The 27,597-nt window shown below is 47.7% G+C and overlaps 1 protein-coding gene across 1 annotated transcript in view; it reads left to right on the top strand.

Moving 5' to 3' along the window:
- LOC106566319 (plexin-B3) overlaps positions 1-26,088 on the top strand; it is a 218,084-nt gene extending 191,996 nt beyond the window's left edge. Inside the window, exons 12-18 of the mRNA XM_082959781.1 lie at positions 16,423-16,539; positions 20,247-20,337; positions 20,502-20,674; positions 21,182-21,333; positions 23,354-23,459; positions 25,282-25,418; positions 25,826-26,088. Coding sequence (XP_082815907.1) covers positions 16,423-16,539; positions 20,247-20,337; positions 20,502-20,674; positions 21,182-21,333; positions 23,354-23,459; positions 25,282-25,418; positions 25,826-26,006 — 957 coding nt within the window. The 3' untranslated portion in view covers positions 26,007-26,088. The remainder of the gene's footprint in view (positions 1-16,422; positions 16,540-20,246; positions 20,338-20,501; positions 20,675-21,181; positions 21,334-23,353; positions 23,460-25,281; positions 25,419-25,825) is intronic.
- Positions 26,089-27,597: the final 1,509 nt, after the last annotated feature.

The raw sequence follows: 27,597 nt of genomic DNA, 5'->3' as shown, positions 1-27,597 counted from the left end.
AGACAGAGACAGGTGATTGTGTGTTGACATTCTGAGACTGAGACAGGTGATTGTGTGTTGACATTCTGAGACTGAGACAGGTGATTGTGTGTTGACGCTCAGAGACAGAGACAGGTGATTGTGTGTTGACACTCAGACAGAGACAGGTGATTGTGTGTTGACACTCAGACAGAGACAGGTGATTGTGTGTTGACACTGAGACAGAGACCGGTTATTGTGTGTTGACAGAGACAGGTGATTGTGTGTTGACACTGAGACAGAGACAGGTGATTGTGTGTTGACACTGAGACAGAGACCGGTGATTGTGTGTTGACACTGAGACAGAGACCGGTGATTGTGTGTTGACACTGAGACAGAGACCGGTGATTGTGTGTTGACATTGAGACAGAGACCGGTGATTGTGTGTTGACATTGAGACAGAGACCGGTGATTGTGTGTTGATGCTCAGAGACAGGTGATTGTGTGTTGACACTGAGACAGGTGATTGTGTGTTGACACTGAGACAGAGACAGGTGATTGTGTGTTGACACTGAGACAGAGACAGGTGATTGTGTGTTGACACTGAGACAGAGACAGGTGATTGTGTGTTGACACTGAGACAGAGACAGGTTATTGTGTGTTGACACTGAGACAGAGACAGGTGATTGTGTGTTGACACAGAGACAGGTGATTGTGTGTTGACACTGAGACAGGTGATTGTGTGTTGACACTGAGACAGGTGATTGTGTGTTGACACTGAGACAGGTGATTGTGTGTTGACACTGAGACAGGTGATTGTGTGTTGACACAGAGACAGGTGATTGTGTGTTGACACTGAGACAGAGACAGGTGATTGTGTGTTGACACTGAGACAGAGACAGGTGATTGTGTGTTGACACTCAGAGACAGGTGATTGTGTGTTGACACTCAGAGACAGGTGATTGTGTGTTGACACTCAGAGACAGGTGATTGTGTGTTGACACTCAGAGACAGGTGATTGTGTGTTCACACTGAGACAGAGACAGGTGATTGTGTGTTGACTCTGAGACAGAGACCGGTGATTGTGTGTTGACATTGAGACAGAGACCGGTGATTGTGTGTTGACGCTCAGAGACTGAGACAGGTTATTGTGTGTTGACGCTCAGAGACAGAGACAGGTGATTGTGTTGACACTCAGAGACAGGTGATTGTGTGTTGACACTGAGACAGAGACAGGTGATTGTGTGTTGACACTGAGACAGAGACAGGTGATTGTGTGTTGATGCTCAGAGACAGGTGATTGTGTGTTGACACTGAGACAGAGACAGTTTATTGTGTGTTGACACTGAGACCGGTGATTGTGTGTTGACACTGAGACAGAGACAGGTGATTGTGTGTTGACACTGAGACAGAGACAGGTGATTGTGTGTTGACACTGAGACAGAGACAGGTGATTGTGTGTTGACACTGAGACAGAGACAGGTGATTGTGTGTTGACACTGAGACAGAGACAGGTGATTGTGTGTTGACACTGAGACAGAGACAGGTGATTGTGTGTTGATGCTCAGAGACAGGTGATTGTGTGTTGACACTGAGACAGAGACAGTTGATTGTGTGTTGACACTGAGACAGAGACCGGTGATTGTGTGTTGACACTGAGACAGAGACCGGTGATTGTGTGTTGACATTGAGACAGAGACAGGTGATTGTGTGTTGACACTGAGACAGAGACAGGTGATTGTGTGTTGACATTCTGAGACTGAGACAGGTGATTGTGTGTTGACATTCTGAGACTGAGACAGGTGATTGTGTGTTGATGCTCAGAGACTGAGACAGGTGATTGTGTGTTGACGCTCAGAGACTGAGACAGGTGATTGTGTGTTGACGCTCAGAGACTGAGACAGGTGATTGTGTGTTGACGCTCAGAGACTGAGACAGGTGATTGTGTGTTGACGCTCAGAGACTGAGACAGGTGATTGTGTGTTGACGCTCAGAGACAGAGACAGGTGATTGTGTGTTGACACTCAGAGACAGGTGATTGTGTGTTGACACTCAGAGACAGGTGATTGTGTGTTGACACTCAGACAGAGACAGGTGATTGTGTGTTGACACTGAGACAGAGACAGGTGATTGTGTGTTGACACTGAGACAGAGACAGGTGATTGTGTGTTGACACTGAGACAGAGACAGGTGATTGTGTGTTGATGCTCTGAGACTGAGACAGGTGATTGTGTGTTGATGCTCTGAGACTGAGACAGGTGATTGTGTGTTGATGCCGAGCTGGCGTGAGGGGACACTGAGACAGGTGATTGTGTGTTGACTGAGCTGAGACAGAGACAGGTGATTGTGTGTTGACCTGGCGAGCGGTGGGGGCCAGAGACAGGTGATTGTGTGTTGATGCTCAGAGACAGGTGATTGTGTGTTGACACTGAGACAGGTGATTGTGTGTTGACACTGAGACAGGTGATTGTGTGTTGACACTGAGACAGGTGATTGTGTGTTGACACTGAGACAGGTGATTGTGTGTTGACATTCTGAGACAGGTGATTGTGTGTTGACATTCTGAGACAGGTGATTGTGTGTTGACATTCTGAGACAGGTGATTGTGTGTTGACATTCTGAGACAGGTGATTGTGTTGACATTCTGAGACAGGTGATTGTGTTGACACTGAGACAGGTGATTGTGTGTTGACACTGAGACAGAGACAGGTGATTGTGTGTTGATGCGCTGAGACTGAGACAGGTGATTGTGTGTTGATGCTCAGAGACAGGTGATTGTGTGTTGATGCTCAGAGACAGGTGATTGTGTGTTGATGCTCAGAGACAGGTGATTGTGTGTTGATGCTCAGAGACAGGTGATTGTGTGTTGATGCTCTGAGACAGGTGATTATGTGTTGATGCTCTGAGACTGAGACAGGTGATTGTGTGTTGATGCTCTGAGACTGAGACAGGTGATTGTGTGTTGATGCTCTGAGACTGAGACAGGTGATTGTGTGTTGATGCTCTGAGACTGAGACAGGTGATTGTGTGTTGATGCTCTGAGACAGGTGATTGTGTGTTGATGCTCTGAGACAGGTGATTGTGTGTTGACACTCAGAGACAGGTGATTGTGTGTTGACACTGAGACAGAGACAGGTGATTGTGTGTTGACACTGAGACAGAGACAGGTGATTGTGTGTTGAGCACTGAGACAGAGACAGGTGATTATGTGTTGATGCTCTGAGACTGAGACAGGTGATTGTGTGTTGATGCTCTGAGACTGAGACAGGTGATTGTGTGTTGATGCTCTGAGACAGGTGATTGTGTGTTGATGCTCTGAGACAGGTGATTGTGTGTTGACAATCAGAGACAGGTGATTGTGTGTTGACACTCAGAGACAGGTGATTGTGTGTTGACACTGAGACAGAGACAGGTGATTGTGTGTTGACACTGAGACAGAGACAGGTGATTATGTGTTGATGCTCTGAGACTGAGACAGGTGATTGTGTGTTGATGCTCTGAGACTGAGACAGGTGATTGTGTGTTGATGCTCTGAGACTGAGACAGGTGATTGTGTGTTGACACTCAGAGACAGGTGATTGTGTGTTGACACTCAGAGACAGGTGATTGTGTGTTGACACTGAGACAGGTGATTGTGTGATGACACTGAGACAGGTGATTGTGTGATGACACTGAGACAGGTGATTGTGTGTTGAGACTGAGACAGAGACAGGTGATTGTGTGTTGATGCTCAGAGACCGGTGTTTGTGTTGACACTGAGACAGAGACAGGTGATTGTGTGTTGACACTGAGACAGGTGATTGTGTGTTGACACAGAGACAGAGACAGGTGATTGTGTGTTGACACTGAGACAGAGACCGGTTATTGTGTGTTGACAGAGACAGGTGATTGTGTGTTGACACTGAGCAGAGACAGGTGATTGTGTGTTGATGCTCAGAGACAGGTGATTGTGTGTTGACGCTCAGAGACAGGTGATTGTGTGTTGACGCTCAGAGACAGGTGATTGTGTGTTGACGCTCAGAGACAGGTGATTGTGTGTTGACGCTCAGAGACAGGTGATTGTGTGTTGACGCTCAGAGACAGGTGATTGTGTGTTGACGCTCAGAGACAGGTGATTGTGTGTTGACACTCAGAGACAGGTGATTGTGTGTTGACACTGAGACAGAGACAGGTGATTGTGTGTTGACACTGAGACAGAGACCGGTGATTGTGTGTTAACACTGAGACAGAGACAGGTGATTGTGTGTTGATGCTCAGAGACAGGTGATTGTGTGTTGATGCTCAGAGACAGGTGATTGTGTGTTGATGCTCAGAGACAGGTGATTGTGTGTTGACACTGAGACAGGTGATTGTGTGTTGACACTGAGACAGAGACAGGTGATTGTGTGTTGACACTGAGACAGAGACAGGTGATTGTGTGTTGACACTGAGACAGAGACAGGTGATTGTGTGTTGACACTGAGACAGAGACAGGTGATTGTGTGTTGACACTGAGACAGAGACAGGTGATTGTGTGTTGACACTGAGACAGAGACAGGTGATTGTGTGTTGACACTCAGAGACAGGTGATTGTGTGTTGACACTCAGAGACAGGTGATTGTGTGTTGACACTCAGAGACAGGTGATTGTGTGTTGACACTCAGAGACAGGTGATTGTGTGTTGACACTCAGAGACAGGTGATTGTGTGTTGACACTCAGAGACAGGTGATTGTGTGTTGACACTCAGAGACAGGTGATTGTGTGTTGACACTCAGAGACAGGTGATTGTGTGTTGACACTCAGAGACAGGTGATTGTGTGTTGACACTGAGACAGGTGATTGTGTGTTGACACTGAGACAGGTGATTGTGTGTTGACACTGAGACAGGTGATTGTGTGTTGACACTGAGACAGGTGATTGTGTGTTGACACTGAGCGAGCAGGTGATTGTGTGTTGACACTGAGACAGGTGATTGTGTGTTGACACTGAGACAGAGACAGGTGATTGTGTGTTGACACTCAGAGACAGGTGATTGTGTGTTCACACTGAGACAGAGACAGGTGATTGTGTGTTGACACTGAGACAGAGACAGGTGATTGTGTGTTGACTCTGAGACAGAGACAGGTGATTGTGTGTTGACTCTGAGACAGAGACCGGTGATTGTGTGTTGACACTGAGACAGAGACAGGTGATTGTGTGTTGACATTCTGAGACTGAGACAGGTGATTGTGTGTTGACGCTCAGAGACAGAGACAGGTGATTGTGTTGACACTCAGAGACAGGTGATTGTGTTGACACTGAGACAGAGACAGGTGATTGTGTGTTGACACTGAGACAGAGACAGGTGATTGTGTGTTGATGCTCAGAGACAGGTGATTGTGTGTTGACACTGAGACAGAGACAGTTTATTGTGTGTTGACACTGAGACAGAGACCGGTGATTGTGTGTTGACACTGAGACAGAGACCGGTGATTGTGTGTTGACATTGAGACAGAGACAGGTGATTGTGTGTTGACACTGAGACAGAGACAGGTGATTGTGTGTTGACATTCTGAGACTGAGACAGGTGATTGTGTGTTGACGCTCAGAGACTGAGACAGGTGATTGTGTGTTGACGCTCAGAGACTGAGACAGGTGATTGTGTGTTGACGCTCAGAGACTGAGACAGGTGATTGTGTGTTGACGCTCAGAGACTGAGACAGGTGATTGTGTGTTGACGCTCAGAGACAGAGACAGGTGATTGTGTGTTGACGCTCAGAGACAGAGACAGGTGATTGTGTGTTGACGCTCAGAGACAGGTGATTGTGTGTTGACACTGAGACAGAGACAGGTGATTGTGTGTTGACACTGAGACAGAGACAGGTGATTGTGTGTTGACACTCAGAGACAGGTGATTGTGTGTTGACACTCAGAGACAGGTGATTGTGTGTTGACACTGAGACAGGTGATTGTGTGTTGACACTGAGACAGAGACAGGTGATTGTGTGTTGACACTGAGACAGAGACAGGTGATTGTGTGTTGACACTGAGACAGGTGATTGTGTGTTGACACTGAGACAGGTGATTGTGTGTTGACACTGAGACAGAGACAGGTGATTGTGTGTTGACATTCTGAGACAGGTGATTGTGTGTTGAGACAGAGACAGGTGATTGTGTTGACATTCTGAGACAGGTGATTGTGTTGACATTCTGAGACAGGTGATTGTGTGTTGACACTGAGACAGGTGATTGTGTGTTGACACTGAGACAGAGACAGGTGATTGTGTGTTGATGCGCTGAGACTGAGACAGGTGATTGTGTGTTGATGCTCAGAGACAGGTGATTGTGTGTTGACACTGAGACAGAGACAGGTGATTGTGTGTTGATGCTCTGAGACAGAGACAGGTGATTGTGTGTTGATGCTCTGAGACTGAGACAGGTGATTGTGTGTTGATGCTCTGAGACAGGTGATTGTGTGTTGACAATCAGAGACAGGTGATTGTGTGTTGACACTCAGAGACAGGTGATTGTGTGTTGACACTGAGACAGAGACAGGTGATTGTGTGTTGACACTGAGACAGAGACAGGTGATTATGTGTTGATGCTCTGAGACTGAGACAGGTGATTGTGTGTTGATGCTCTGAGACTGAGACAGGTGATTGTGTGTTGATGCTCTGAGACTGAGACAGGTGATTGTGTTGACACTGAGACAGAGACAGGTGATTGTGTTGACACAGAGACAGAGACAGGTGATTGTGTGTTGACACAGAGACAGAGACAGGTGATTGTGTGTTGACACAGAGACAGAGACAGGTGATTGTGTGTTGACACTGAGACAGAGACAGGTGATTGTGTGTTGACACTGAGACAGACCGGTTATTGTGTGTTGACAGAGACAGGTGATTGTGTGTTGACACTGAGACAGAGACAGGTGATTGTGTGTTGACGACTCAGAGACAGGTGATTGTGTGTTGACACTCAGAGACAGGGTTGATTGTGTGTTGACACTGAGACAGAGACAGGTGATTGTGTGTTGACACTGAGACAGAGACAGGTGATTGTGTGTTGACACTGAGACAGGTGATTGTGTGTTGACACAGAGACAGGTGATTGTGTGTTGACACTGAGACAGGTGATTGTGTGTTGACACTGAGACAGGTGATTGTGTGTTGACACTGAGACAGAGACAGGTGATTGTGTGTTGACACTCAGAGACAGGTGATTGTGTGTTGACACTCAGAGACAGGTGATTGTGTGTTGACACTCAGAGACAGGTGATTGTGTGTTGACACTCAGAGACAGGTGATTGTGTGTTGACACTCAGAGACAGGTGATTGTGTGTTCACACTGAGACAGAGACAGGTGATTGTGTGTTGACTCTGAGACAGAGACCGGTGATTGTGTGTTGACATTGAGACAGAGACCGGTGATTGTGTGTTGACATTCTGAGACTGAGACAGGTGATTGTGTGTTGACGCTCAGAGACAGAGACAGGTGATTGTGTGTTGACACTGAGACAGAGACAGGTGATTGTGTGTTGACACTGAGACAGAGACAGGTGATTGTGTGTTGATGCTCAGAGACAGGTGATTGTGTGTTGACACTGAGACAGAGACAGTTTATTGTGTGTTGACACTGAGACAGAGACCGGTGATTGTGTGTTGACACTGAGACAGAGACCGGTGATTGTGTGTTGACATTGAGACAGAGACAGGTGATTGTGTGTTGACACTGAGACAGAGACAGGTGATTGTGTGTTGACATTCTGAGACTGAGACAGGTGATTGTGTGTTGACATTCTGAGACTGAGACAGGTGATTGTGTGTTGATGCTCAGAGACTGAGACAGGTGATTGTGTGTTGACGCTCAGAGACTGAGACAGGTGATTGTGTGTTGACGCTCAGAGACTGAGACAGGTGATTGTGTGTTGACGCTCAGAGACAGAGACAGGTGATTGTGTGTTGACGCTCAGAGACAGAGACAGGTGATTGTGTGTTGACACTCAGAGACAGGTGATTGTGTGTTGACACTGAGACAGAGACAGGTGATTGTGTGTTGACACTGAGACAGAGACAGGTGATTGTGTGTTGACACTGAGACAGAGACAGGTGATTGTGTGTTGACACTGAGACAGAGACAGGTGATTGTGTGTTGACACTGAGACAGAGACAGGTGATTGTGTGTTGACACTCAGAGACAGGTGATTGTGTGTTGACACTCAGAGACAGGTGATTGTGTGTTGACACTCAGAGACAGGTGATTGTGTGTTGACACTGAGACAGAGACAGGTGATTGTGTGTTGATGCTCAGAGACAGGTGATTGTGTGTTGACACTGAGACAGGTGATTGTGTGTTGACACTGAGACAGGTGATTGTGTGTTGACACTGAGACAGGTGATTGTGTGTTGACACTGAGACAGGTGATTGTGTGTTGACACTGAGACAGGTGATTGTGTGTTGACTCTGAGACAGGTGATTGTGTGTTGACTCTGAGACAGGTGATTGTGTGTTGACATTCTGAGACAGGTGATTGTGTGTTGAGACAGAGACAGGTGATTGTGTTGAGACAGAGACAGGTGATTGTGTTGACATTCTGAGACAGGTGATTGTGTGTTGACACTGAGACAGAGACAGGTGATTGTGTGTTGACACTGAGACTGAGACAGGTGATTGTGTGTTGATGCTCAGAGACAGGTGATTGTGTGTTGACACTGAGACAGAGACAGGTGATTGTGTGTTGATGCTCTGAGACAGAGACAGGTGATTGTGTGTTGATGCTCTGAGACTGAGACAGGTGATTGTGTGTTGATGCTCTGAGACAGTTGATTGTGTGTTGACAATCAGAGACAGGTGATTGTGTGTTGACACTCAGAGACAGGTGATTGTGTGTTGACACTCAGAGACAGGTGATTGTGTGTTGACACTGAGACAGAGACAGGTGATTGTGTGTTGACACTGAGACAGAGACAGGTGATTGTGTGTTGATGCTCAGAGACAGGTGATTGTGTGTTGACACTGAGACAGAGACAGTTTATTGTGTGTTGACACTGAGACAGAGACCGGTGATTGTGTGTTGACACTGAGACAGAGACCGGTGATTGTGTGTTGACATTGAGACAGAGACCGGTGATTGTGTGTTGACACTGAGACAGAGACAGGTGATTGTGTGTTGACATTCTGAGACTGAGACAGGTGATTGTGTGTTGACATTCTGAGACTGAGACAGGTGATTGTGTGTTGATGCTCAGAGACTGAGACAGGTGATTGTGTGTTGACGCTCAGAGACTGAGACAGGTGATTGTGTGTTGACGCTCAGAGACTGAGACAGGTGATTGTGTGTTGACGCTCAGAGACAGAGACAGGTGATTGTGTGTTGACGCTCAGAGACAGAGACAGGTGATTGTGTGTTGACACTCAGAGACAGGTGATTGTGTGTTGACACTGAGACAGAGACAGGTGATTGTGTGTTGACACTGAGACAGAGACAGGTGATTGTGTGTTGACACTGAGACAGAGACAGGTGATTGTGTGTTGACACTGAGACAGAGACAGGTGATTGTGTGTTGACACTGAGACAGAGACAGGTGATTGTGTGTTGACACTGAGACAGAGGACAGGTGATTGTGTGTTGACACTCAGAGACAGGTGATTGTGTGTTGACACTCGAGACAGGTGATTGTGTGTTGACACTGAGACAGAGACAGGTGATTGTGTGTTGACACTGAGACAGAGACAGGTGATTGTGTGTTGATGCTCAGAGACAGGTGATTGTGTGTTGACACTGAGACAGGTGATTGTGTGTTGACACTGAGACAGGTGATTGTGTGTTGACACTGAGACAGGTGATTGTGTGTTGACTCTGAGACAGGTGATTGTGTGTTGACTCTGAGACAGGTGATTGTGTGTTGACATTCTGAGACAGGTGATTGTGTGTTGAGACAGAGACAGGTGATTGTGTTGAGACAGAGACAGGTGATTGTGTTGACATTCTGAGACAGGTGATTGTGTGTTGACACTGAGACAGAGACAGGTGATTGTGTGTTGACACTGAGACTGAGACAGGTGATTGTGTGTTGATGCTCAGAGACAGGTGATTGTGTGTTGACACTGAGACAGAGACAGGTGATTGTGTGTTGATGCTCTGAGACAGAGACAGGTGATTGTGTGTTGATGCTCTGAGACTGAGACAGGTGATTGTGTGTTGATGCTCTGAGACAGTTGATTGTGTGTTGACAATCAGAGACAGGTGATTGTGTGTTGACACTCAGAGACAGGTGATTGTGTGTTGACACTGAGACAGAGACAGGTGATTGTGTGTTGACACTGAGACAGAGACAGGTGATTATGTGTTGATGCTCTGAGACTGAGACAGGTGATTATGTGTTGATGCTCTGAGACTGAGACAGGTGATTGTGTGTTGATGCTCTGAGACTGAGACAGGTGATTGTGTGTTGATGCTCTGAGACTGAGACAGGTGATTGTGTTGACACTGAGACAGAGACAGGTGATTGTGTGTTGACACAGAGACAGAGACAGGTGATTGTGTGTTGACACAGAGACAGAGACAGGTGATTGTGTGTTGACACAGAGACAGAGACAGGTGATTGTGTGTTGACACTGAGACAGAGACAGGTGATTGTGTGTTGACACTGAGACAGACCGGTTATTGTGTGTTGACAGAGACAGGTGATTGTGTGTTGACACTGAGACAGAGACAGGTGATTGTGTGTTGATGCTCATAGACAGGTGATTGTGTGTTGACGCTCAGAGACAGGTGATTGTGTGTTGACGCTCAGAGACAGGTGATTGTGTGTTGACGCTCAGAGACAGGTGATTGTGTGTTGACACTCAGAGACAGGTGATTGTGTGTTGACGCTCAGAGACAGGTGATTGTGTGTTGACGCTCAGAGACAGGTGATTGTGTGTTGACACTCAGAGACAGGTGATTGTGTGTTGACACTCAGAGACAGGTGATTGTGTGTTGACACTCAGAGACAGGTGATTGTGTGTTGACACTGAGACAGAGACAGGTGATTGTGTGTTGACACTGAGACAGAGACAGGTGATTGTGTGTTGACACTGAGACAGAGACCGGTGATTGTGTGTTGACATTGAGACAGAGACCGGTGATTGTGTGTTGACACTGAGACAGAGACCGGTGATTGTGTGTTGACATTGAGACAGAGACCGGTGATTGTGTGTTAACACTGAGACAGAGACAGGTGATTGTGTGTTGATGCTCAGAGACAGGTGATTGTGTGTTGACACTGAGACAGGTGATTGTGTGTTGACACTGAGACAGAGACAGGTGATTGTGTGTTGACACTCAGAGACAGGTGATTGTGTGTTGACACTCAGAGACAGGTGATTGTGTGTTGACACTCAGAGACAGGTGATTGTGTGTTGACACTGAGACAGAGACAGGTGATTGTGTGTTGACACAGAGACAGGTGATTGTGTGTTGACACAGAGACAGGTGATTGTGTGTTGACACTGAGACAGGTGATTGTGTGTTGACACTGAGACAGGTGATTGTGTGTTGACACTGAGACAGGTGATTGTGTGTTGACACTGAGACAGAGACAGGTGATTGTGTGTTGACACTGAGACAGAGACAGGTGATTGTGTGTTGACACTCAGAGACAGGTGATTGTGTGTTGACACTCAGAGACAGGTGATTGTGTGTTGACACTCAGAGACAGGTGATTGTGTGTTGACACTGGCAGAGACAGGTGATTGTGTGTTCACACTGAGACAGAGACAGGTGATTGTGTGTTCACACTGAGACAGAGACCGGTGATTGTGTGTTGACACTGAGACAGAGACCGGTGATTGTGTGTTGACACTGAGACAGAGACCGGTGATTGTGTGTTGACATTCTGAGACTGAGACAGGTGATTGTGTGTTGACGCTCAGAGACTGAGACAGGTGATTGTGTGTTGACGCTCAGAGACAGAGACAGGTGATTGTGTGTTGACACTGAGACAGAGACAGGTGATTGTGTGTTGACACTGAGACAGAGACAGGTGATTGTGTGTTGATGCTCAGAGACAGGTGATTGTGTGTTGACACTGAGACAGAGACAGGTGATTGTGTGTTGACACTGAGACAGAGACAGGTGATTGTGTGTTGACACTGAGACAGAGACAGGTGATTGTGTGTTGACACTGAGACAGAGACAGGTGATTGTGTGTTGACACTGAGACAGAGACAGGTGATTGTGTGTTGATGCTCAGAGACAGGTGATTGTGTGTTGATGCTCAGAGACAGGTGATTGTGTGTTGACACTGAGACAGAGACCGGTGATTGTGTGTTGACATTGAGACAGAGACAGGTGATTGTGTGTTGACACTGAGACAGAGACAGGTGATTGTGTGTTGACATTCTGAGACTGAGACAGGTGATTGTGTGTTGACATTCTGAGACGTAGACAGGTGATTGTGTGTTGATGCTCAGAGACTGAGACAGGTGATTGTGTGTTGACGCTCAGAGACTGAGACAGGTGATTGTGTGTTGACGCTCAGAGACTGAGACAGGTGATTGTGTGTTGACGCTCAGAGACTGAGACAGGTGATTGTGTGTTGACGCTCAGAGACTGAGACAGGTGATTGTGTGTTGACGCTCAGAGACTGAGACAGGTGATTGTGTGTTGACGCTCAGAGACAGAGACAGGTGATTGTGTGTTGACGCTCAGAGACAGAGACAGGTGATTGTGTGTTGACACTCAGAGACAGGTGATTGTGTGTTGACACTGAGACAGAGACAGGTGATTGTGTGTTGACACTGAGACAGAGACAGGTGATTGTGTGTTGACACTGAGACAGAGACAGGTGATTGTGTGTTGACACTGAGACAGAGACAGGTGATTGTGTGTTGACACTGAGACAGAGACAGGTGATTGTGTGTTGACACTCAGAGACAGGTGATTGTGTGTTGACACTGAGACAGGTGATTGTGTGTTGACACTGAGACAGAGACAGGTGATTGTGTGTTGACACTGAGACAGAGACAGGTGATTGTGTGTTGACACTCAGAGACAGGTGATTGTGTGTTGACACTGAGACAGGTGATTGTGTGTTGACACTGAGACAGAGACAGGTGATTGTGTGTTGATGCTCAGAGACAGGTGATTGTGTGTTGACACTGAGACAGGTGATTGTGTGTTGACACTGAGACAGGTGATTGTGTGTTGACACTGAGACAGGTGATTGTGTGTTGACACTGAGACAGGTGATTGTGTGTTGACATTCTGAGACAGGTGATTGTGTGTTGACATTCTGAGACAGGTGATTGTGTGTTGACATTCTGAGACAGGTGATTGTGTGTTGAGACAGAGACAGGTGATTGTGTTGACATTCTGAGACAGGTGATTGTGTGTTGACACTGAGACAGGTGATTGTGTGTTGACACTGAGACAGGTGATTGTGTGTTGACACTGAGACAGAGACAGGTGATTGTGTGTTGATGCGCTGAGACTGAGACAGGTGATTGTGTGTTGATGCTCAGAGACAGGTGATTGTGTGTTGACACTGAGACAGAGACAGGTGATTGTGTGTTGATGCTCTGAGACAGAGACAGGTGATTGTGTGTTGATGCTCTGAGACTGAGACAGGTGATTGTGTGTTGATGCTCTGAGACAGGTGATTGTGTGTTGACAATCAGAGACAGGTGATTGTGTGTTGACACTCAGAGACAGGTGATTGTGTGTTGACACTGAGACAGAGACAGGTGATTGTGTGTTGACACTGAGACTGAGACAGGTGATTATGTGTTGATGCTCTGAGACTGAGACAGGTGATTGTGTGTTGATGCTCTGAGACTGAGACAGGTGATTGTGTGTTGATGCTCTGAGACTGAGACAGGTGATTGTGTGTTGACACTCAGAGACAGGTGATTGTGTGTTGACACTGAGACAGGTGATTGTGTGTTGATGCTCAGAGACAGGTGATTGTGTGTTGAGACTGAGACAGAGACAGGTGATTGTGTGTTGATGCTCAGAGACAGGTGTTTGTGTTGACACTGAGACAGGTGATTGTGTGTTGACACAGAGACAGAGACAGGTGATTGTGTGTTGACACTGAGACAGAGACAGGTGATTGTGTGTTGATGCTCAGAGACAGGTGATTGTGTGTTGATGCTCAGAGACAGGTGATTGTGTGTTGACGCTCAGAGACAGGTGATTGTGTGTTGACGCTCAGAGACAGGTGATTGTGTGGACGCTCAGAGACAGGTGATTGTGTGTTGACGCTCAGAGACAGGTGATTGTGTGTTGACACTCAGAGACAGGTGATTGTGTGTTGACACTGAGACAGAGACAGGTGATTGTGTGTTGACACTGAGACAGAGACCGGTGATTGTGTGTTGACACTGAGACAGAGACCGGTGATTGTGTGTTGACATTGAGACAGAGACCGGTGATTGTGTGTTAACACTGAGACAGAGACAGGTGATTGTGTGTTGATGCTCAGAGACAGGTGATTGTGTGTTGATGCTCAGAGACAGGTGATTGTGTGTTGACACTGAGACAGAGACAGGTGATTGTGTGTTGACACTGAGACAGGTGATTGTGTGTTGACACTGAGACAGGTGATTGTGTGTTGACACTGAGACAGGTGATTGTGTGTTGACACTGAGACAGGTGATTGTGTGTTGACACTGAGACAGAGACAGGTGATTGTGTGTTGATGCTCTGAGACAGAGACAGGTGATTGTGTGTTGATGCTCTGAGACTGAGACAGGTGATTGTGTGTTGATGCTCTGAGACTGAGACAGGTGATTGTGTGTTGATGCTCTGAGACAGGTGATTGTGTGTTGACAATCAGAGACAGGTGATTGTGTGTTGACACTCAGAGACAGGTGATTGTGTGTTGACACTGAGACAGAGACAGGTGATTGTGTGTTGACACTGAGACTGAGACAGGTGATTATGTGTTGATGCTCTGAGACTGAGACAGGTGATTGTGTGTTGATGCTCTGAGACTGAGACAGGTGATTGTGTGTTGATGCTCTGAGACTGAGACAGGTGATTGTGTGTTGACACTCAGAGACAGGTGATTGTGTGTTGACACTGAGACAGGTGATTGTGTGTTGATGCTCAGAGACAGGTGATTGTGTGTTGAGACTGAGACAGAGACAGGTGATTGTGTGTTGATGCTCAGAGACAGGTGTTTGTGTTGACACTGAGACAGGTGATTGTGTGTTGACACAGAGACAGAGACAGGTGATTGTGTGTTGACACTGAGACAGAGACAGGTGATTGTGTGTTGATGCTCAGAGACAGGTGATTGTGTGTTGACGCTCAGAGACAGGTGATTGTGTGTTGACGCTCAGAGACAGGTGATTGTGTGTTGACGCTCAGAGACAGGTGATTGTGTGTTGACGCTCAGAGACAGGTGATTGTGTGTTGACGCTCAGAGACAGGTGATTGTGTGTTGACGCTCAGAGACAGGTGATTGTGTGTTGACACTCAGAGACAGGTGATTGTGTGTTGACACTGAGACAGAGACAGGTGATTGTGTGTTGACACTGAGACAGAGACCGGTGATTGTGTGTTGACACTGAGACAGAGACCGGTGATTGTGTGTTGACACTGAGACAGAGACCGGTGATTGTGTGTTGACATTGAGACAGAGACCGGTGATTGTGTGTTAACACTGAGACAGAGACAGGTGATTGTGTGTTGATGCTCAGAGACAGGTGATTGTGTGTTGATGCTCAGAGACAGGTGATTGTGTGTTGACACTGAGACAGAGACAGGTGATTGTGTGTTGACACTGAGACAGGTGATTGTGTGTTGACACTGAGACAGGTGATTGTGTGTTGACACTGAGACAGGTGATTGTGTGTTGACACTGAGACAGGTGATTGTGTGTTGACACTGAGACAGAGACAGGTGATTGTGTGTTGACATTCTGAGACAGGTGATTGTGTGTTGAGACAGAGACAGGTGATTGTGTGTTGAGACAGAGACAGGTGATTGTGTTGACATTCTGAGACAGGTGATTGTGTGTTGACACTGAGACAGAGACAGGTGATTGTGTGTTGACACTGAGACAGAGACAGGTGATTGTGTGTTGATGCTCAGAGACAGGTGATTGTGTGTTGACACTGAGACAGAGACAGGTGATTGTGTGTTGATGCTCTGAGACAGAGACAGGTGATTGTGTGTTGATGCTCTGAGACTGAGACAGGTGATTGTGTGTTGATACTCAGAGACAGGTGATTGTGTGTTGACACTGAGACAGGTGATTGTGTGTTGATGCTCAGAGACAGGTGATTGTGTGTTGAGACTGAGACAGAGACAGGTGATTGTGTGTTGATGCTCAGAGACAGGTGTTTGTGTTGACACTGAGACAGAGACAGGTGATTGTGTGTTGATGCTCTGAGACAGAGACAGGTGATTGTGTGTTGACACTGTGACAGAGAAAGGTGATTGTGTGTTGGACTCTGAGACAGAGACAGGTGATTGTGTGTTGACACTGAGACAGGTGTGTTGTCATCTTCAGGGCGAGGAACAGTATTCCTGTGTGGTGGTCGTTGTGGGGGAGGAGCTTAAACTGAACGCCACTCTGAAGAATGACCCTGAAACCAAGGTTACCACCATTACATGCTCTGTCCACCAGGTATTTACACACACACACACACACACAAACACACACACTTAAACACACACACACACACACACACTTAAACACACACACACACTTAAACACACACACACTTAAACACACACACACTTAAACACACACACACACACACACTTAAACACACACATACTTACACACACATTTAAACACACACACATTTAAACACACACACACACACTTAAACACACACACACACACACACACACACACGCTATCGGTCAAAAGTTTGAACACATCTAGTCATTCAAGGGTTTTTCTTTATTTGTATTATTTTCTACATTTTAGAATAATAGTGAAGACATCAAAACTATGAAATAACAGATATGGAATCATGTAGCAACCAAAAAAGTGTGAAACAAATCAAAATGTTCTTTAGATTTTAGATTCTTCAAAGTAGCCACCCATTGCCTTGATGACAGCTTTGCACACTCTTGGCATTCTCTCAACCAGCTTCATGAGGTAGTCACCTGGAATGCATTTCAATTAACAGGTGTTAATTTGTGGAATTTCTTTCCTTCTTAATGCATTTTAGCCAATCAGTTGTGTTGTGACAAGGTAGGGGTGGTATACAGAAGTTAGCCCTATTTGGTAAAAGACCAAGTCCATATTATGGCAAGAATAGCTCAAATAAGCAAAGAGAAATGACAGTCCATCATTACTTTAAGACATAAAGGTCAGTCAATGCGGAACATTTCAAGAACTTTGAAAGTTTCTTCAAGTGCAGTCGCAAAAAACATCAAGCACTTTGATGGAACTGACTCTCATGAGGTCCGGCACAGGAAAGGAAGACCCAGAGTTACCTCTGCTGTAACAAACACATTTCAACATCAACTGTTCAGAGGAGACTGAGTGAATCAGGCCTCCATGGTTGAATTGCTGCAAAGAAACCACTGTTAAAGGACACCAATAATAAGAAGAGACTTGCTTATGCCAAGAAACATGAGCAATGGATATTAGACCGGTGGAAATCTGTCCTTTGGTCTGATGAGTCCAAATTTGAGATTTTTGGTTCCAACCGCCGTGTCTTTGTGAGACGCAGGGTAGGTGAACGGGTGATCTCTGCATGTGTGGTTCCCACCGTGAAGCATGGAGGAGGAGGTGTTATGGTGTGGGGGTGCTTTGCTGGTGCAACTGTCTGTGATTTATTTAGAATTCAAGGCACACTTAACCAGCATGGCTACCACAGCATTCTGCAGCAATACGCCATCCCATCTGGTTTGCGCTTAGTGGGACTATCATTTGTTTTTTAACAGGACAATGACCAAACACACCTCCCGGATGTGTAAGGGCTATTTGACCAAGGAGAGTGATGGAGTGCTGCATCAGATGACCTGGCTACCACAATCACCCGACCTCAACTCAATTGAGATGGTTTGGGATGAGTTGGACCGCAGAGTGAAGGAAAAGCAGCCAACAAGGGCTCAGCATATGTGGGAACTCCTTCAAGACTGTTAGAAAAGCATTCGTTTAACACTTTTTTGGTTACTACATGATTCCATATGTGTTATTTCATAGTTTTGATGTCTTCACTATTATTCAACAATGTAGAAAATAGGAAAAATAAGGAAAAACCCTTGAATGAGTAGGTGTGTCCAAACCTTTTGATTGGTAGTGAATATTTAAAAACAAACAAACATATATTTAAAAATAAACCCTTACATATAATTTTAATAACATTCCACAACATTGTGTCTTACAAATATAGTATGACTTTATATATAACAATGTTATAACAATAATAACCTCTCTCTGTCCTCCACTCTCTGTCCTCCACTCTCTGTCCTCCACTCTCTGCCCTCCACTCTCTGCCCTCCACTCTCTGCCCTCCACTCTCTGCCCTCCACTCTCTGCCCTCCACTCTCTGCCCTCTCCTCTCTGCCCTCTCCTCTCTGCCCTCTCCTCTCTGCCCTCCACTCTCTGCCCTCTCCTCTCTGCCCTCTCCACTCTGCCCTCCTCTCTCTGCCCTCTCTACTCTCTGCCCTCTCTACTCTCTGCCCTCTCTACTCTCTGCCCTCTCTACTCTCTACTCTCTGCCCTCTCTACTCTCTGCCCTCTCCACTCTCTGCCCTCCTCTCTCTGCCCTCCTCTCTCTCTGCCCTCCTCTCTCTCTGCCCTCCTCTCTCTCTGCCCTCCTCTCTCTCTGCCCTCTCCTCCTCTCTCTGCCCTCTCCTCCTCTCTCTGCCCTCTCCTCCTCTCTCTGCCCTCTCCTCCTCTCTCTGCCCTCTCCTCCTCTCTCTGCCCTCTCCTCCTCTCTCTGCCCTCTCCTCCTCTCTCTGCCCTCTCCTCCTCTCTCTGCCCTCTCCTCCTCTCTCTGCCCTCTCCTCCTCTCTCTGCCCTCTCCTCCTCTCTCTGCCCTCTCCTCTCTGCCCGCTCCTCTGCCCGCTCCTCTCTGCCCGCTCCCTCTCTGCCCGCTCCTCTCTGCCCGCTCCTCTCTGCCCGCTCCCTCTCTGCCCTCCACTCTCTGCCCTCCACTCTCTGCCCTCTCCACTCTCTGCCCTCTCTTCTCTCTCTGCCCTCTCCTCCTCTCTCTGCCTTCTCCTCCTCTCTCTGCCCTCTCCTCCTCTCTCTGCCCTCTCCTCCTCTCTCTGCCCTCTCCTCCTCTCTCTGCCCTCTCCTCCTCTCTCTGCCCTCTCCTCCTCTCTCTGCCCTCTCCTCCTCTCTCTGCCCTCTCCTCCTCTCTCTGCCCTCTCCTCCTCTCTCTGCCCTCTCCTCCTCTCTCTGCCCTCTCCTCCTCTCTCTGCCCTCTCCTCCTCTCTCTGCCCTCTCCTCCTCTCTCTGCCCTCTCCTCCTCTCTCTGCCCTCTCCTCCTCTCTCTGCCCTCTCCTCCTCTCTCTGCCCTCTCCTCCTCTCTCTGCCCTCTCTCCTCTCTCTGCCCTCTCTCCTCTCTCTGCCCTCTCTCCTATCTCTGCCCTCTCTCCTCTCTCTGCCCTCTCTCCTCTCTCTGCCCTCTCTCCTCTCTGCCCTCTCTCCTCTCTCTGCCCTCTCCTCCTCTCTGCCCTCTCCTCCTCTCTGCCCTCTCCTCCTCTCTGCCCTGGCCTCCTCTCTCTGGCCTCCTCTCTCTGGCCTCCTCTCTCTGGCCTCCCCTCTCTGCGCCTCTCTGCCTGCCCCTCTCTGCCTGCCCCTCTCTGCCTGCCCCTCTCTGCCTGCCCCTCTCTGCCTGCCCCTCTCTGCCTGTCCCTCTCTGCCTGTCCCTCTCTGCCTGTCCCTCTCTGCCTGTCCCTCTCTGCCTGTCCCTCTCTGCCCTCCTCTCTCTGCCCTCCTCTCTCTGCCCTCTCCTCTGTGCCCTCTCCTCTGTGCCCTCTCCCCTCTCTGCCCTCCCCTCTCTGCCCTCCTCTCTCTGCCTGCCCCTCTCTGCCTGCCCCTCTCTACCTACCCCTCTCTACCTACCCCTCTCTACCTACCCCTCTCCTCTCTGCCCTCTCCTCTCTCTGCCCTCTCCTCTCTCTGCCCTCTCCTCTCTCTGCCCTCTCCTCTCTGCCCTCTCCTCTCTCTGCCTGCCCCTCTCTACCTACCCCTCTCTACCTACCCCTCTCTACCTACCCCTCTCTGCCCTCTCCTCTCTCTCTGCCCTCTCCTCTCTCTCTGCCCTCTCCTCTCTCTCTGCCCTCTCCTCTCTCTCTGCCCTCTCCTCTCTCTGCCCTCTCCCCTCTCTGCCCTCTCCTCTCTCTGCCCGCCTCTCTCAGTTCCAGTACCCTTTGAAACAGTTGGAGTACTCTGCTCCCATCTATCTACAAAGAGGTTCCCGTCGCGTCGACACTGCTCCCATCCTCAGACGTGAGACATCTCTGTTGTATTCTACACTGTGTTCCATTCACTGCTATCACTTGAGAATGAAGAAAATGTACATTTGTCAACTCTTGGAGTACAATTAAAGTGGAATTTTTAAAAATATACTTTGACATTGGTGGTAACTGGTGCGTTGTGTTGTCCACCCACAGTGCAGCTATATGACTGTTCAGTGGGCCAGTCTGACTGTAGCCAGTGCAGAGCGGTGTCTTCTGGGTACGGCTGTGTCTGGTGTGGTGGAGAGACGCCAGGCTGTGTCTACAATCTCTCCTGTAGCAGCTCACCTGGGCCCGCTGACACCTGTCCCTCGCCTCAGATCACACAGGTACACGTACTCATCGCTCTGAACATTACTGTCCTGTACCTGGGATTCGGGGCCCGTACCTGGGATTCGAGGCCCGTACCTGGGATTCGGGGCCCGTACCTGGGATTCGGGGCCCGTATTTATAAACTGTCTCAAGAGAAGTGTTGTTCTGGAATCAGGTTCATTAGGATCTGAGATGCTTTCTAATGAAGACTTTAGTGATACAAATACAACATTGAGACTAAAGTGATACAAACAACATTGAGACTTTAGTTTGTTCAACTCCTTTACCATGTTGTTTTTGGATATTAGTAAACCCCTTTTCCTGCTCTGTCCTCTCCTGTCCTCTCCTGTCCTCTCCTGTCCTGTCCTCTCCTGTCCTGTCCTCTCCTGTTCTGTCCTCTCCTGTCCTGTCCTCTCCTGTTCTGTCCTCTCCTGTCCTGTCCTCTCTTGTCCTGTCCTGTCCTATCCTCTCCTGTCTTGTCCTCTCCTGTCTTGTCCTCTCCTGTCCTGTTCTGTCCCTGTCAGATCCAGCCAGTGAGTGGTCCGGTGGAGGGAGGCGTTCTGATCACAATCCGTGGGTCCAACCTGGGGATGCACTACCAGGACATCCAGGGAGGAGTGACTGTAGCTGGGGTCAGCTGCCTGCCTCAGTCCCATGGGTACCTCATCTCTACCAGGTAATTACTGTCTGTCTGTCTGTCTGTCTGTCTGTCTGTCTGTCTGTCTGTCTGTCTGTCTGTCTGTCTGTCTGTCTGTCTGTCTGTCTGTCTGTCTGTCTGTCTGTCTGTCTGTCTGTCTGTCTGTCTGTCTGTCTGTCTGTCTGTCTGTCTGTCTGTCTGTCTGTCTGTCTGTCTGTCTGTCTGTCTGTCTGTCTGTCTGTCTGTCTGTCTGTCTGTCTGTCTGTCTGTCTGTCTGTCTGTCTGTCTGTCTGTCTGTCTGTCTGTCTGTCTGTCTGTCTGTCTGTCTGTCTGTCTGTCTGTCTGTCTGTCTGTCTGTCTGTCTGTCTGTCTGTCTGTCTGTCTGTCTGTCTGTCTGTCTGTCTGTCTGTCTGTCTGTCTGTCTGTCTGTCTGTCTGTCTGTCTGTCTGTCTGTCTGTCTGTCTGTCTGTCTGTCTGTCTGTCTGTCTGTCTGTCTGTCTGTCTGTCTGTCTGTCTGTCTGTCTGTCTGTCTGTCTGTCTGTCTGTCTGTCTGTCTGTCTGTCTGTCTGTCTGTCTGTCTGTCTGTCTGTCTGTCTGTCTGTCTGTCTGTCTGTCTGTCTGTCTGTCTGTCTGTCTGTCTGTCTGTCTGTCTGTCTGTCTGTCTGTCTGTCTGTCTGTCTGTCTGTCTGTCTGTCTGTCTGTCTGTCTGTCTGTCTGTCTGTCTGTCTGTCTGTCTGTCTGTCTGTCTGTCTGTCTGTCTGTCTGTCTGTCTGTCTGTCTGTCTGTCTGTCTGTCTGTCTGTCTGTCTGTCTGTCTGTCTGTCTGTCTGTCTGTCTGTCTGTCTGTCAAGCTGAGGTCCCTATTTAGCTGTTCTTCCTGACGTCGTCACTTTTCACATAAACGAGCAAATGAACGTTAAAACCACAGCGTCAGAACACTGTTAACCTCTATGGGCTAGGTGGGACGTTAGTGTCCCACTCTATTCAACAGCCAGTGGAATCGCGTGGCGCAAAATACAAAAACCTAAAAAATGCAATTATTTCAATATTTCAAACATACGACTATTCTACACCATTTGAAAGATAAGACTCTCGTTAATCTAACCACATTGTCCAATTTCAAAAAGGCTTTACAGCGAAAGCAAAACATTAGATTATGTTAGGAGAGTACATAGGCACAAATAACCACACAGCCATTTTTCAAGCAAGCATATATGTCACAAAAACCCAAAACACAGCTAAATGCAGCACTAACTTTTGATGATCTTCATCAGATGACAATCCTAGGACATTGTTATACAATACATGCATGTTTTGTTCAATCAAGTTCATATTTATATAAAAAATGTCACAACGGGTGGCGTGAGTAATCAGGAGAGGTGGAGTCAGGCGCAGGAGACAGATGATTCCGGGAATTAAGTTTAATAAAATATTCACACGGAAAAATATGCAAAGAACGGAGTGCAGGGTGTGCAAAAATAAAGGCACCACCCTTTAAAGAATGTTCACCAGGGACGCAGCCCAAAAACAATACAACGTAACTCCAAGAGGGAAAAGGAATCAGATTTGACTGTTCAGACACAAGGCGCATGGCCAGGAACCAGATTTGACCGTTCAGACACAAGGCGCATAGCCAGGAATCAGATTTGACCATTCTGACACAAGGCGCAAGGCCAGGAATCAGATTTGACCGTTCAGACACAAGGCGCACGGCCAGGAATCAGATTTGACCGTTCAGACACAAGGCGCACGGCCAGGAATCAGATTTGACCGTTCAGACACAAGGCGCACGGCCAGGAATCAGATTTGACCGTTCAGACACAAGGCGCACGGCCAGGAATCAGATTTGACCGTTCAGACACAAGGCGCACGGCCAGGAATCAGATTTGACCGTTCAGACTGCGGGAAAAAGAACAGGTTCCAGTCAGTTATAAATGTTTTTTATTTGAGTCAATTCGAACGTGAACAAGGCTTCAGACTACAAGGCTTAAGGTCAGGTGTGTGTGTGTGTGTGTGGTGTGTGTGTGTGTGTGTGTGTGTGTGTGTGGGGGGGATTCCAGGATAGTGTGTGAGCTCCAGCCCAGTAAACAGGAGACGGAGGGACCAGTCATTGTTACCGTGGGAGACTCAGAACCAGGACGGTCTCTGCAGACATTCACCTACCAGGTACACTCACACACTCACTTCACGGGGCAAAAACCCTGTGCCAAACTGGAGCACGAGTACATGACATTACAAGGCTGCTTCCTACCGTTTTACGACAGATGCCTGGAGCTGGCACTGTCGTAGTCCATGTGGGGTCAAAATGACATTAGGAGGGTTAGCTTGAAACGGATGAAAATTGATTTTAACCTCTATGGCCTAGGTGGGACGCTAGCGTCCCCCCCGTGGTGCACTCCATCAACAGCAGGTGCATTTCAAGAGCGGCAAATTTGAAACCAAATAAATGTCAAAATTCAAATTTTTCAAACATACAACTATCTTACACCCTTTGAAAGATAAACATCTCCTTAATCTGACCACGTTGTCCGATTTCAAAAAGGTTTTACGGCGAAAGCATAAAGTTAGATTATGTTAGGAGAGTACATTGACAATAGCTGTGTGTAATGTTTTGTCAATTCAAAGACAGGGTCACCAAAACCATAAAACCAGCTAAAATGATGCACTAACCTTTTACAATCTCCATCAGATGACACTCCTAGGACATTATGTTAGACAATGCATGCATTTTTAGTTCTATCAAGTTCATATTTATATCCAAAAACAGCGTTATACTATGGCATTGATGTTGAGGAAATCGTTTCCCTCCAATAACCGGCAGTCAAGTCAGCACCACAAATTAAATAATTAAAATTAGAAAACATTGGTAAAATATTATATTGTCATTTAAAGAATTGTAGATTTACATCTCTTGAACGCAATCAACTTGCCAGATTTAAAAATAACCTTACTGGGAAATCACACTTTGCAATAATCTGAGCACTGCGCCCAGAAAAATACGCGTTGCGATACAGACTAGCCGCCATGTTGGGGAGATCTAAAATCGAAAATACTATGTAAATAATCCATTACCTTTGATTCTCTTCATCAGATGTCACTTCCAGGTATCACAGGTCCATAACGAATGTAGTTTTGTTCAAAAAAGCTCATCATTTATGTCCAAAAATCTCCGTCTTGTTAGCACATGATCTAAGCCAGCCGGACTTCACTTCATGAACGAGGGGAAAAAATATATTTACGTTCGTTCAAACATGTCAAACGTTGTATAGCATAAATCATTAGGGCCTTTTTTAACCAGAACATGAATAATATTCAAGGTGGACGAATGCATTCTCTTTTATAACGTATTGGAACGAGGGTACCCAACATGAACTCGCGCGCCAGAGTCTAATCGGCCATCACCGTTCCATGGCTCTTGTTCGGTCAGATCTCACAGTAAAAGACTCAAAACACTTTGTAAAGGCTGGTGACATCTAGTGGAAGCAATAGGAAGTGCCAAAACATTAATCAACCCCTGTGTGTTTCAATGGCATAGGCTTAAAGGTAATTCAACACATCAGGTATCCACTTCCTGTCAGAAAATGTCTCAGGGTTTTGCCTGCCAAATGAGTTCTGTTATACTCACAGACACCATTCAAACAGTTTTAGAAACTTTAGGGTGTTTTCTATCCATATATAATAAGTATATGCATATTCTAGTTACTGGGTAGGATTAGTAACCAGATTAAATCGGGTACGTTTTTTTATCCAGCCGTGAAAATACTGCCCCCTAGCCCCAACAGGTTAACTTAGTCATGCATGTTGGAGCTCAGTGAATTTCACTGTACCCTGAAATCACACCTGCAACCTTGTACATGTGACTATTAACCACGCTGAATCTGGCCCCCAGTTGACTGGTATTGTCCCTGATAAGGGCCCTGAATCAGCAGGGACCAGCCTGACAGTCCAGAGTTACAGTTATGGTATAAACATGTCTCCCTCTGTGTAGGACCCCCAGTTGACTGGTATTGTCCCTGATAAGGGCCCTGTATCAGGAGGGACCAGCCTGACAGTCCAGGGGACTCGGCTACGAACAGGACAGAGGAAGGACCTGACTGCATACGTAGGACAACAACCCTGCTACATGTAAGCCCTGCTACAATAACGGCTTTAGCTGTCTCGCTCTCTGTGTCTGTCTTGCTCTCTGTATCTCGCTCGCTCTCTCTGTCTCTCGCTCGCTCTCTCTGTCTCCACACACACAATAACCCCGCTACAGTGTTGAGGTGGTGAATGGGACTGCTTTAGCTGTCTCTGTCTGTCTCGCGCTGTCTGTCTCGCGCTGTCTGTCTCGCGCTGTCTGTCTCACGCTGTCTGTCTCGCGCTGTCTCTCGCGCTCTCTCTCTCTCTCTGTGTATCCACCCCCCCCCCACCCCCCACCCCACACACACACACACAATAACCCTGCTACAGTGTTGAGGAGGTGAATGGGACTAACCAGACAGACACCATAATAATAACTCTCTGTCTCTCTTCTCTCCTCCTCTCTTCCCCAGTGTTGAGGAGGTGAATGGGACTCACCTGGTGTGCAGGACCAGCCCCAGTAACCAGACAGCAGAGCTGACAGTCAGGGTGTTGTTTGGGAAGGCAGAGAGGAGTGTACCTGGGCAGGTGTTTCACTACATGGAGGACCCCGTCATCACCGAGGCCTTTCCTGCTGAGAGCTTCTACGGGTGAGGAACACTTATTGAAACATTGACGGTGTCCCAAATGGCTCCCTATTCCCCATATAGTGTTCCCTATTCCCCATATAGTGTTCCCTATTCCCCATATAGTGTTCCCTATTCCCCATATAGTGTTCCCTATTCCCCATATAGTGTTCCCTATTCCCCATATAATGTTCCCTATTCCCCATATAGTGCTCTATAGACACTGGTCAAAAGTAGTGCACTAGATGGGGAATAGGGTAGTAGATGGGGAATAGGGTAGTAGATGGGGAATAGGGTAGTAGATGGGGAATAGGGCAGTAGATGGGGAATAGGGCAGTAGATGGGGAATAGGGCAGGAGATGGGGCAGCAGATGGGGGAATAGGGCAGCAGATGGGGGAATAGGGCAGCAGATTGGGAATAGGGCAGTAGATGGGAATAGGGCATTAGATGGGGAATAGGGCAGTAGATGGGGAATAGGGCAGTAGATGGGGAATAGGGCAGTAGATGGGGCAGTAGATGAGGCTGTAGATGGGGAATGGGGCAGTAGATGGGGAATGGGGCTGTAGATGGGGCAGTAGATGTGGAATAGGGCAGAAGATGGGGCAGTAGATATGGCAGTAGATGGGGAATGGGGCAGTAGATGGGGCAGTAGATGGGGCAGTAGATATGGCAGTAGATGGGGAATAGGGCAATAGATAGGGCAGTCGATGGGGAATAGGGCAGTCGATGGGGAATAGGGCAGTCGATGGGGGGGATATGGCTGTAGATGGGGAATAGGGCAGTAGATGGGGAATAGGGCAGTAGATGGGGAATAGGGCAGTAGATGGGGAATAAGGCAGTAGATGGGGAATAGGGCTGTAGCTGGGGTAGTTGCTGGAGAGTAGGGCAGTAGATATGGCGGTAGATGGGGAATAGGGCAGTAGATGGGGCAGTAGATGGGGAATGGGGCAGTAGATGGGGAATGGGGCAGTTAATAGGGCAGTAGATGGAGAATAGGGCAGTAGATGGAGAATAGGGCAGTAGATGGAGAATAGGGCAGTAGATGGAGAATAGGGCAGTATATGTGGAATGGGGCAGTAGATGGGGAACAGGGCAGTAGATGGAGAATAGGGCAGTATATATGGAATGGGGCAGTAGATGGGTGATAGGGAAGTAAATGGGGAATAGGGCAGTAGATGGGGCAGTCGATGGGGAATAGGGCAGTAGATGGGGAATAGGGCAGTAGATATGGCGGTAGATGGGGAATAGGGCAGTAGATGGGGCAGTAGATGGGGAATGGGGCAGTAGATGGGGAATGGGGCAGTTAATAGGGCAGTAGATGGAGAATAGGGCAGTAGATGGAGAATAGGGCAGTAGATGGAGAATAGGGCAGTAGATGGAGAATAGGGCAGTAGATGGAGAATAGGGCAGTATATGTGGAATGGGGCAGTAGATGGGGAACAGGGCAGTAGATGGAGAATAGGGCAGTATATATGGAATGGGGCAGTAGATGGGTGATAGGGAAGTAAATGGGGAATAGGGCAGTAGATGGGGCAGTCGATGGGGAATAGGGCAGTAGATGGGGAATAGGGCAGTAGATGGGGCAGTAGATGGAGAATAGGGCAGTAGATGGGGAATG

The sequence above is a fragment of the Salmo salar genome, chromosome 13, assembly GCF_965601325.2.
Source record: "Salmo salar chromosome 13, fSalSal1, whole genome shotgun sequence".
In the NCBI taxonomy this organism is placed as follows: Eukaryota; Metazoa; Chordata; class Actinopteri; order Salmoniformes; family Salmonidae; genus Salmo; species Salmo salar.
Note: the sequence above shows the minus strand (reverse complement) of the source record. Positions and strands in the feature narration are given on the sequence as shown.